The sequence below is a fragment of the Cebus imitator genome, unplaced genomic scaffold (genome assembly GCF_001604975.1).
Source record: "Cebus imitator isolate Cc_AM_T3 unplaced genomic scaffold, Cebus_imitator-1.0 Scaffold524, whole genome shotgun sequence".
Lineage (NCBI taxonomy): Eukaryota > Metazoa > Chordata > Mammalia > Primates > Cebidae > Cebus > Cebus imitator.
In genome coordinates, this window is record NW_016107839.1 from 1,108,539 (window position 1) to 1,118,556 (window position 10,018).

The 10,018-nt window shown below is 63.8% G+C and overlaps 2 protein-coding genes across 2 annotated transcripts in view; both read right to left on the bottom strand.

Moving 5' to 3' along the window:
• ARHGAP45 (Rho GTPase activating protein 45) overlaps nt 1–7,508 on the bottom strand; it is a 23,220-nt gene extending 15,712 nt beyond the window's left edge. The window contains exons 1-10 of the mRNA XM_037733445.1: nt 7,270–7,508; nt 6,066–6,477; nt 1,586–1,729; nt 1,295–1,379; nt 1,138–1,210; nt 890–956; nt 666–803; nt 501–565; nt 186–296; nt 8–111 (exon numbers count right to left, since the gene is read on the bottom strand). Of these exons, the coding sequence (XP_037589373.1) occupies nt 8–111; nt 186–296; nt 501–565; nt 666–803; nt 890–956; nt 1,138–1,210; nt 1,295–1,379; nt 1,586–1,729; nt 6,066–6,477; nt 7,270–7,359 (1,289 nt within the window). The 5' untranslated portion in view covers nt 7,360–7,508. The remainder of the gene's footprint in view (nt 1–7; nt 112–185; nt 297–500; nt 566–665; nt 804–889; nt 957–1,137; nt 1,211–1,294; nt 1,380–1,585; nt 1,730–6,065; nt 6,478–7,269) is intronic.
• A 1,653-nt stretch (nt 7,509–9,161) lies between these two features.
• ABCA7 (ATP binding cassette subfamily A member 7) overlaps nt 9,162–10,018 on the bottom strand; it is a 24,981-nt gene continuing 24,124 nt past the window's right edge. Inside the window, 2 exon segments of the mRNA XM_017514389.2 lie at nt 9,162–9,469; nt 9,573–9,813. Coding sequence (XP_017369878.1) covers nt 9,308–9,469; nt 9,573–9,813 — 403 coding nt within the window. The 3' untranslated portion in view covers nt 9,162–9,307.

Below are 10,018 nucleotides of genomic sequence, written 5' to 3' on the forward strand. Positions count from 1 at the left end.
CTCCAGCCCCCTCCCGCCTGCCTCCCTCACCAGCTTCCTCTGGGCGCGGTGCCAGGCCTCCTTGATCTCCTTCCTGCGCTTCTCATGTTCAAGCCGCCGCAGGGTCAGGGGCTGGGGCAAGAGGGGCTGTGAGCGGGTACCCTGGAGACACCCCCGCCCAGCCCGCCCTCTCAGGCGCCACCCACCTGCATGAAGGTCTGGGTCTGCAAGGTGCCCACGGCCTGCACCATGCCATGGCCGAACTCCAGGTCCTGCTCCAGGGCCAGCGAGTAGATGGACAGCAGCGGCATGTGCGGCTGTGGGTGGGGGCAGGGTCACTGGGTGGGGAGGGATGGAGGCAGGGCGGCCCCAGCACCCCAGCCACCACCTCCCTGGTCCCTGCGGCCACCCCCATTAGTATAGAGGCGAAGCCCCTGGCCTTGGCCCCTGGGCCCTTAAAATGGGGCTGAGACTCACAACCGGACCTAGGGACCCCCACCCCATGCCCACGGGACCCCCACCTCCTGCATGACGCTCTGTCTGCAGTTGTGAACGATCTTCTGCAGGCCCTTGGCAAACTCCATCTCTGTAGGCCAGGGAGGGGTGTGAGAAGCCGGGACAAGGCCTTCCCAGCTCACCCAGAAGCCCCCCTCCAGGCCCGCCCTGCTGGGACCCCCAGCTCTCACCCAGCGTGGTCCGCTTCTCCAGGTAGCTGATGAGGTCCTTCATGTACTTCGCCATGTTCTTAGCATACAGCAGTGCGGCGTCCACGCCCCCCTCACAGCGCTGCAGCAGCACGTCCACTTCCTCAGCGGGCAGGCAGCCTGCAGGGGACCAGGCCTGCTCAGCCTGGCCCAACCCCGCAACTGCCCACCCCTCAAATGCCTGCCTGCCGCTGGGTGGGGCTTACCAGCGTCGCATTCCTCAAGGCCGGGAGGGGTGCCCTCACTCCCCGGTCCATACAGGCTTTCCATGGACTGTAGGATGGAGACGCAGGTGAGACCAGCCACTGGGGGGGATGGCTGCCACCCACTACCCTGGACACACAGGGAGACCAAGGTGCGCAGGGGAAGCAGGGTGACTGGCCAAGCCCTGCAGACCTGAACCCAGCGGGCCTCCAGAACCTGGACACAGGTGGTCCCGGCCCACCCCACTCACCTGGCTCGAGTCCCCGGGAGGCACTGCGAGGAGGGTGCTGCTGTCCACTTCACCCATGAGGAACTCGGACACTCTGCAGGGGCGGGGGGGGTCACCATCGAGGGATACCAGGGCCCCCCACACTCCCTCACTCCGCCCCGCAGGCGCCCGAGCTCACGTGCTGCTGAAGGCCACCGCGATCGTCTCCAGGGCCTTCTCAAACTCCTGTTTCTCCAGATCATTGTTACACTCGTAATGGAAGGCTGGGGGGCAGACACAAGGACAAGGAAGTAGGCCCACCCTGGGAGGTGACCGTCCCTGCAAGAACTGATGGGAACCCTTAACCCAGGGGGAGCAGCACGGAGCTGCTGTGCCTATCAAACTCCTATGCATCCTTCAAAACCCACTTTAAACATGCCCACCTCCAGGACGCCCTTCCAGGCAAAGAGCCCTGTTCCGGCAGGCTGACCTTTGACTTTGGCAATGAGGGTGCCGGCTGCTGTGAGCGTCTCCACGGTGTTCAGCAGTGGGTACTTGGAGATGACCTGACGCATGACACGCAGGGCCTCACCCAGGCACTCGTGGGCCAGTGGGCGGCGAGCCTCAAGGAGGTCTGCTGGGCAGAGTGGGCGTGAGCAGTGGGGTGGGGCCCAGTTCCAGGGAAGGTCTGTCCACCTCCTCCCTCCTCTTTGGAGCTCCTGTTCCCAGATGGGGAAACTGAGGCAGAGGTGGCAGAGGGCAGATGCCTGGGGCTCACTTTGAGACCTCAGATAGGGCAGTGTCCCTCTCTGGGCTGCCAGCCAGGCCATCAAAGGCCAGACCTTGGCCTTGGTACTCTGCTGCTCAGAACGCTCTTCCTGTCCCTCCAGAAAGCAAACTGCCTCTTGTCCTGCAGCCCCCTTCTCCATGCAGCCCACCAGGCAAACCCTCCCTTGCCCTAACCCCTCAGGACTGCTCAAAGCCTTGTCTAGGTCTCTCTCTCTGCCATTCCTGCCTGGGTGAGGAAACTGAGGCATAGTGATGGGAAGCCATTTCTCAACAATCACACAGCTTTTTCCTCTACACTAGCTTGGAAGGCGTGAGAATGTCAGGCAGAGGGATCCTGCCTGGCTTTATCTCCAGGGCAGGAGGGAGCCACAGAAGGTGTTAGAGCAGAGGAGGGTGGTGGTCAGCTCTGACTGTTGGAACCTGGCTTTCACTGCCCTCGTCAGCCAGGCACAGTGGCTCACACCTGCGGCCCCAGCACTTTGGGAGGCTGAGGCAGGAGGATGACTTGACCCCAGGAATTCAAGACCAGCCTGAGCAATATAGTGAGACCCTGTGTCTGTAACAAATAAAATAAAGAACAAAAAGGTAAATGCCCTCATCAAACTTTCTCAACTGGAAGAAGAAAAAAGCAGAGAGGGCCAAGTGCGGTAATCCCACCACTTTCGGAGGCCGAGGTGGGCAGATCACTTGAGGTCAGGAGTTCAAGGCCAGCCAGGCCAACATAGTAAAACCCTGCCTCTACTAAAAATGGAACAATTAGCTGGGGTAGGTGGTGCTCCCCTCTAATCCTGGCTACTGGGGAGGCTGAGGCAGGAGTATCGCTTGAACCCGGGAGGCGGAGGTTGCAGTGAGCCGAGATCGCGCCCCTGCACTCCAGCCTGGGCGACAATAAAAGAGAAAAAAAAAAAAAAAAAAAAAAGAAACCGAGCGTGCGGGAGAACTAACCAGAGCCAGGCACACACCGCGGGGCGGAAGCAAACCCGCGGGATTCGCGGGAGACACTGAGGCCAGCGGGAGGGACAGCTCTGACGCCTGACTGTGCCGCTCGGAGGGCGCTCCAAATACAGCGAGTGCCCGACTTACGAACACGACTGGGTCCGACAGACCGGTCGTAACGCGGTTTGGTCGTAAGTTGAGTAGGCTATATGCACGCGGAGATGGCAGTGCTGCCCGAGGCTGGTCCGCACTGGCGCACGCCCAGCTGGGCAACGTTTGCGCTGCCAGACGCGGAGCAGTCGTGGCTAGCGATGGTGGTCGTAAAGTCGAATGGTCGTAAGTTGCATAGGTCGTAAGTCGAAGGATACCTGTGCTAAGTGGAACCTGCTCCATCCCTTCCCGCACCGAAGACCCCGGCGGGATGTCACCTCCGGGAGGAGGCCGCCCGGACCGCCGCCTCGCCTCGGACCCCCGGCCGGAGCCCGTCTTTGCTGCGGGAGGCGAGGCGGACTCCGGGCACGGGACTGCGCTCCAGGCACGTGGGGAAGCCAGTTAGGAGGACCCGGCCACGCTCCTTCCCGGGACCTTCCCGCCGGGCGCCCGCCTCCCCCCACGCGTGCGCAGCCGGGGCCTGGACCCCCGCGGTCCCTGTGCACCCCCAATCCGGGAAGCCGAAGGCCAGCGCGACCCCCGCGCAGCGCGGGGATGCCCAGGTGGGCGCGGCCAGGGCCGGCGCGCGGCAGCCGCTGCTCCCCAACCGCGGGCAGCAAACGGCCCGAGCGCCACGTGCTCCCGGACGGGCTGGGGGACCCCGCGCCCCGCACCTGTCCCGTCACCTCGGGGGCCCGCCCTGCAGCGCACGGGGCCCTCGTCGAGTGCCGGGTTCGCAGTCCCGCAGATACACATGGCGCGGCCGTCGGGGCGCGGAGACCGCGAGCGCGTGGGGCCGGCAGCTGACCGATGGGGGTCTCCGGTGGCCGCTAGAGGCCAAACCGGCTCCGGCCGGTCTGGAGGCCCCGCCCCCGCGAGGGAAACCCCGCCCCGAAGTCCCCTTGCCCGCCGCGGCCCGGGCGGCGCGTATCCAAGTGGGGAGAGTTGAGGACGGGTTGGGAAACTGAGGCCCAGACCCGAAGCCCAGGAATGAGGCGGCCCCGGAAGACTCGGGGAGGCCCCAGGGTATCCACCTCGCCCATGTAGGCCATGCACGGGGGTCCCCAAGCTGCGGGGTGGACCCCACAACCATCACTGCAGGCAGAGGATGTCTGGTCATGTCTCAGCAGCTCTGCGGGGGGGCTATCATGGTGGCCCCATTTTATGGACAAGTCAGCTGAGACCTAGAAAGGGAAGGGTCTCGCCAGGGTCTCAGCAGCTAAGAGGCACCTGGGCTGGAGCCCTCATCCTAGTGGCAGGGCCTCCTCCCGCCTGGGGCAGCCCCAAGGCGGCAGAAGGTGCCCCCAGCCGGGCGCGGTGGCTCAGGCCTGTTATTCCAGCACTTTGGGAGGTAGCTCCCAGAGAGCTTTAGCTCCGGAGTTCTAGACCAGCCTGTCCATCAGGAGACCCCGACCCTACAAAAAATACAAAAATTGGGCGGGTACAGTGGCTCATGCTTGTAATCCTAGCACTTTGGGAGGCCTAGGTAGGTGGATCACTTGAGGTCAGGAGTTCAAGACCAGCCTGGCCAACATGGTGAAACCCTGTCTCTACTAAAAAAAAAAAAATTAGGCTGGCACAGTGGCTCACGCCTGTAATCCCAGCACTTTGGGAGACGGAGGGAGGCGGATCACAAGGTCAGGAGTTTGAGACCAGCCTGGCCAATATTGTGAAACCCGCCTCTACTAAATATACAAAAATGAGCCAGGCGTGGCGGCAGGTGCCTGTAGCCACAGCTACTCGGGAGGCTGAGGCAGAAGAACGGCTTGAACCAGGGAGGTGGAGATTGCAGTGAGCTGAGATCATGCCACTGCACTCCAGCCTGGGTGACAGAGCGAGACTCCGTCTCAAAAAAAAAATTAGCCGGGTGCAGTGGCTCACACCTGTAGTCCCAGCTACTCAGGAGGCAGAGATGGGAGGATGGCTTAAGCCCAGGAGGGTTCAAGGCCACATTCAGCCTCAATCACACCACGGCACTCCAGCCTGGGCAACACAGCAAGATCCTGTATCAAAACAAAGAAAGTGTCCCAGCCTGGGTGGCCCCGTTCGGACCTCCTGCAGGAGCCTGGGAGCTGAGCCCCGCCCAGGCCAGGCCTCCAAGGAAGCGCCAGGATCGGAAAGGAACTGAGATTAGGGTTTCCCCAGGAAACCAGCCTAGCCCCCGCCTCTGGGACCAGATAACCCCGGGGGCTCCCACTCCTCCCAACAGCGACCAGGCCTTCCCCAACTAGTGCCCTGAAGGCACAGAGGCTACTCAGCCACCTGCGGTCCAATCCTGGCTCTGCCCTGCCCAGGCTGGGTGAGCCGAGGGTCAGGGCCTCACAAGAGACTCAGTTTCATCATCTGTAAAATGGGCAGCCGCAGGGAGCGGATCAGAGCGCCTGGCAGGACCCTGGCACTGTGGTTTCTGGGAGGAGCTGGGACTGAAGGCAGCACATGAGGTGCCCGCTGGGCTGCCAGGGACAAACAGGAAGCAGATGAAAATAACTCGGCAGGAAGCAGAGCTGTCAGCGGCCGCGTGGAAGAGAAAACGGAACTGCCGGCCTGCAGGCCACTGAGTCCCGGCACCTCCAGCCGCCTGACGCCCCCATCCTTCCCCTCGCTGCGGCTCCTGACCCTCTCTCCACCCAGACCTCAGCCAACCCCCCGTTTGCTTCATTCTAAAACGCAGATCTGCCCCCACGTGTCCTGTGCTCTAACACCTTCTATGGCTCCACATTGCCCTTCTGCCTGCCATCATGCCTTCATCCTACACCAGCGCACCCACACCTCGGCCCCCAAATGCATTCTCTGTTTCCATGTTTCTGAGCCTGTGGATGGGACATTTCCTCTGCTTTTCCCTCCTAATTGCCATCAGATACTTAAAAAAAAAAATCAATTGGGCAGCCTCCTGAGACAGAGTACACTTAGAAACACCCCTACCAAACTCCTACACATCTCTCAGAGCCTTAGCTGTCATGGCCGCTTCCACACAGCACTCCCTGTCATTCCCTTCTGAACCTCCCCAAATCTCTCCCTCCATCCTCTCTTGGGTTGAAGACATCCGTGTCTGGCTCTGTCTCCCACCCAGGCCTCAGTGTCCCCGTGGCTCTCACCGTCACGCAACACACACTCCTTGAGTTTCTCAAGGCCCTCGGCGAAGCGGGCCACATCCGCCAGCAGGTGGGAGATGTCCTCCACGGCATCAGGGCCGATGCCCTCAGAGGGCAGCTCGCCTGGGCTGGGAGCTGTCAGTGGGCTCCGGTGGCTCCGGCCCAGTGTCCAGGAGGCGGCACCAGACAGCGGGAAGCCAGCTGCGCTGGCGTGGCGGCTCAGGCTGGTGGGCCGCTTGAGGGTGCCCGTGGCCTTGACGCCAGAGGACCCGGCAGGCGGCTCCAGGCTCGGTCCAGGGATCGCAGTATCAGCCCCATCCTTCCTGGGCAGCTCCTTGGGCAGGTCCGAGGGGAGCTCGTTAAAGGGATTATCCAGCCTGGACACTGCCTCAGTTTCCCCAGAAATGAAGTGGGGCTGTGGAGGGCCATAATCACCCTGATCCCACAGGGGTCAAAGGCCAGAGGTCACAGGCCCGAGATTTGGTAGTGTACCCCCCCACCTGTTACCCAACATCCTCTTCCCTCGAGCTTTCACAAACAACGGTCCCTGCCCAAACCACAGCCGGGGCGGGGCCTGCGGGGAGGCGCGGGAGGGGGGTCCCCACTTCCTGGTGGGGGTGGGGATGGTCTTCAGCCCTTCTAGCTCTAGCCCCCCTCAAACTTCCATAACGCGGCCAAAGACACCTGTGACTATGTCTGTACCCTAGAGGTCTGTAGTCCCCTGGACCCTATGGATAGCCCCAGGCAGTGTAGACACCCCCAGTCTCCAAGCTTTGTAGACACCCCAGGCCTGGAGACGCTCCCAGTACCTGCTGGACCCCGTGAGGATCTGCTGCCCGGGAAACCTTCAACCCAACGGCCAGGCCACAGCCCTCCCACCTCCACAGCTCCTGGAGCCCCCAGGCTGCCTAAGCCCTCGACCTGCAGCGACCCAAACCCAGCTTTGCCCCACCCTGGCCCCCTCCCTTCCCGCTCCCTGGGCCCCGCAGCCAGCCCTGGACAGAGCGGGGGGAGGCGGCCGCCACTCCCAGGGTCCCTACCGTCAGCTGAACGCCAGGGTCCCGGTCTCTCTGCCGTCCCACCCGGCAGGGGCTGTAGCTGGCACGGGCCCCCAGCCGCCGCCCCAGCATGGGCCCCGAGCACAGGGCGGGTCCCTGTGCCCCTGCGGCCCGTGTCAGCCCCAGGTCTCCGCCCCGGCTCCACTCACCCCTGAGGGCTGCGGGCTGGGGCTTCCCGCGCGGTTCTTTTTGGAGATAGAAGGGGTTTTCATGAGCTCCCGTTTCTTCCTGGAGAACATGACGGGGCCCGGGCCGGGAGCCCGAGGGGCCCGGCTGGGTGGGACGGGCCGGGGGTCTCAGCGCCGCAGCTCCCGGCGCCGGCCGCCTGGGGACCACATTGTCACCGGCCACCCCCGCCCCAGCTGTCAGGCCCACGTGACGGGCCCTCCCCCCGACAGGAAAACGCTTCGGGGAGGCGGCGGCGCGACCTCGCCCCCGACCCTTCCCGGCCTCGGCCTGCGGCTCCGCGGAGTGGGCGCGAAGGTGAGGTCGCAGGCCCCGCCCCAGCCCCTGGCCGCGCCCCCCGCTTCCGCTTTCGGAGCTCAGAGCCGCGCCGCTCGCGGGGTGGGACGGGGCGCCCCTGGCTGGCGCTGGGGCTCTCGGCGGGCACAGGGTGGCCGACTGCAGGGTGCTGACCGTCACTCACGGACGCGGCTGGGCGTGCACAGACACGTGTGCATGATGACACACCGACCTCCACATGCGCTCGGGCGCCACCAAGCTCCCGGAGCCTCCCCTCAGACCCCAGACACACGCACGGGCCGAAGTGCGCCCCTGCAGCCCCCTTTTTCCTGAAGGCGAACCCCAGCTCCACCTCCTCCAAGCACCTTCCCTGCAGACCCTAGGGCATGGCAGAGACCCGGCAGGGCGGGGCAGAGTAGGGTCACCCCATCACCCCTCCTGCAGCCCCATGAGGTGGGCCGGATCAGGACAGGTGGGGAAACTGAGGCCCAGAACCAAAGCCCTGGGGGCAAGGAAGTCCAGGAAGAGTCAGAACAGTCCAGGTTACCTGGCCCTGTCCTTGTGGGCCCCAGCCCCCACATCCACCCACTGCTGGGCTGCCTCCACGGGGGTCCCCAAGCTGTGGTGTGGACCCCACCATCATCAGAATATGCTGAGGACATCTGGTTATGTCTTGGCAGCCTTGTGGGCCGTATCAGGTTGCCCCAGGCCTCAGCGCTGCCCTGAGCTAAGGTCCCCGCCCCTGCCTCCCATGCTGCATTCCAGGGACTCCGGACCACCGGACGTGCTGGGCAGCAGGACGCAGGCACCCGTGGCTGATGACAGCCTGAGGCAGCACTGACCAAGAACAGGGGCATCTGCAGGCGGAGAGATCCCAGCCTCCTACCTTCCCCCACCCCCTACCGCGTAAACTCTCCCCCCTTCCCAGGTCTCCCTGATGTCCCCTTTCAGAACCCCACCCCCAATCCCAAAACCCCAACCTCTCTCCTTTCCCAAACTCCATTCCCACCTACCTCGGGTGGGAGAGGCGGGTCTCCCAGGCACAGGACATGAAGGTCACAGCCCCCTGCTCCAAGTCCGGCTCTCCAGGTCCGGGTCCAAGCGCAAACCCAGCCCAGCAGACCCTTGAGAACTCTTTGCCCCTGACTCATGGCTCTGAGGGCCAGGATCAGGGGGTGAGGGGCAGCTGGATGTCAGGCGGGCTTCTGGCACGGCCAGGGGGCCTGTGCTCCAGGACACCGGGCTCCTCTAAGCTTCCCAGGACATTCCTGAGCCCTGACCTCATCCCCACTTCATGGCTAGGCACTTACAGGTACCGCCCTTAGGCGCCAGCCCCACGTGGCCATGCTGGGACGCGGGGACCAGGCTTTTATGAGGCCCGAACTTGCATCCCCAACTCCCGGGCTGGCCACAGAGGCATTTACAGCTGGGGGTCCGGTCAGCTGTAGACACGCTCACACCTGTGTCCTATGAATGGCCACTTGGCACATACGTGCACACTCAGCGTGCAAGGGACCATATCCAGACACACATGCAGGCAGCTGCGTGCGGCCTGGCGCAAGGAGACACATGCACACGGTTTCACCTTCACGGCTTCTCCACAGCCTTCTCTTTATTTTCTCCAGGGCACCAGCCCCTCTGGCAGCTTGAGTCCAGGCTCCTGGGCACTCTACCCTGCCCTTGCTAGTCCCGGGGCCTCCCCGCGGCCCCGAAGGGGAAGGAGGCTCAGAGCACAGTCTCCAGGGTGCTGGGGTCATGGAGGAACTGGCTGATACATTTGGGGCGAGGCATGCCTGGCACAGGGTCCACTCCCACTCGTGCCTCCTCCTGCTCCTCCGCGTCCTCTTCCCCATCCTTCCCTTGGTCCTTGGAGAAGTACAAGAATACCTGGCAGTGGGCGGCCCAGAAGGGGGACACAAGGGGCGGTCAGCCCACAGGCCGCGTGGCTCCCAGCCTGCCTCCCCCAGCCCCACCCCAGCGCCGTGATCACCTCCTCCAGCATGGTCTGGCTCACGGAAAAGTCCTCCACGCTGTGCTCTGCACCGTGCGCCGCCAGCGCTCCAAAGACTCGCCCCAGGGCGCAGCGCCCTCCCCGCGGCAGCTGGAAGCGCAGGCGGCCTCCGTGTGCCTCACGCAGCTCAGCTCCAGGGAACTCCGCCGCCACGAAGGCCGCAGCCGACTGGGACTTCTCGGCGGGCACCCGCAGGGTCAGCGTGTGTCCAGCCGCGAATCTGCAGTGAGTGGGACCAGGGCTACTAGATGGGGCCTTTCCCAGGTCCTAGCTCCGCTCACCCTGCAGCCCCTACTACTTTCTGGCCCCGCCCCATGCTAGTACCTGCGCTAGCCATCGAGGGATCCTCTCACCTCAGTCCCCTGCGCAGCTGAGACCACAGGCAAACACCACCACTCCAGCTAATTTTTCTTTTTTTTTTTTTT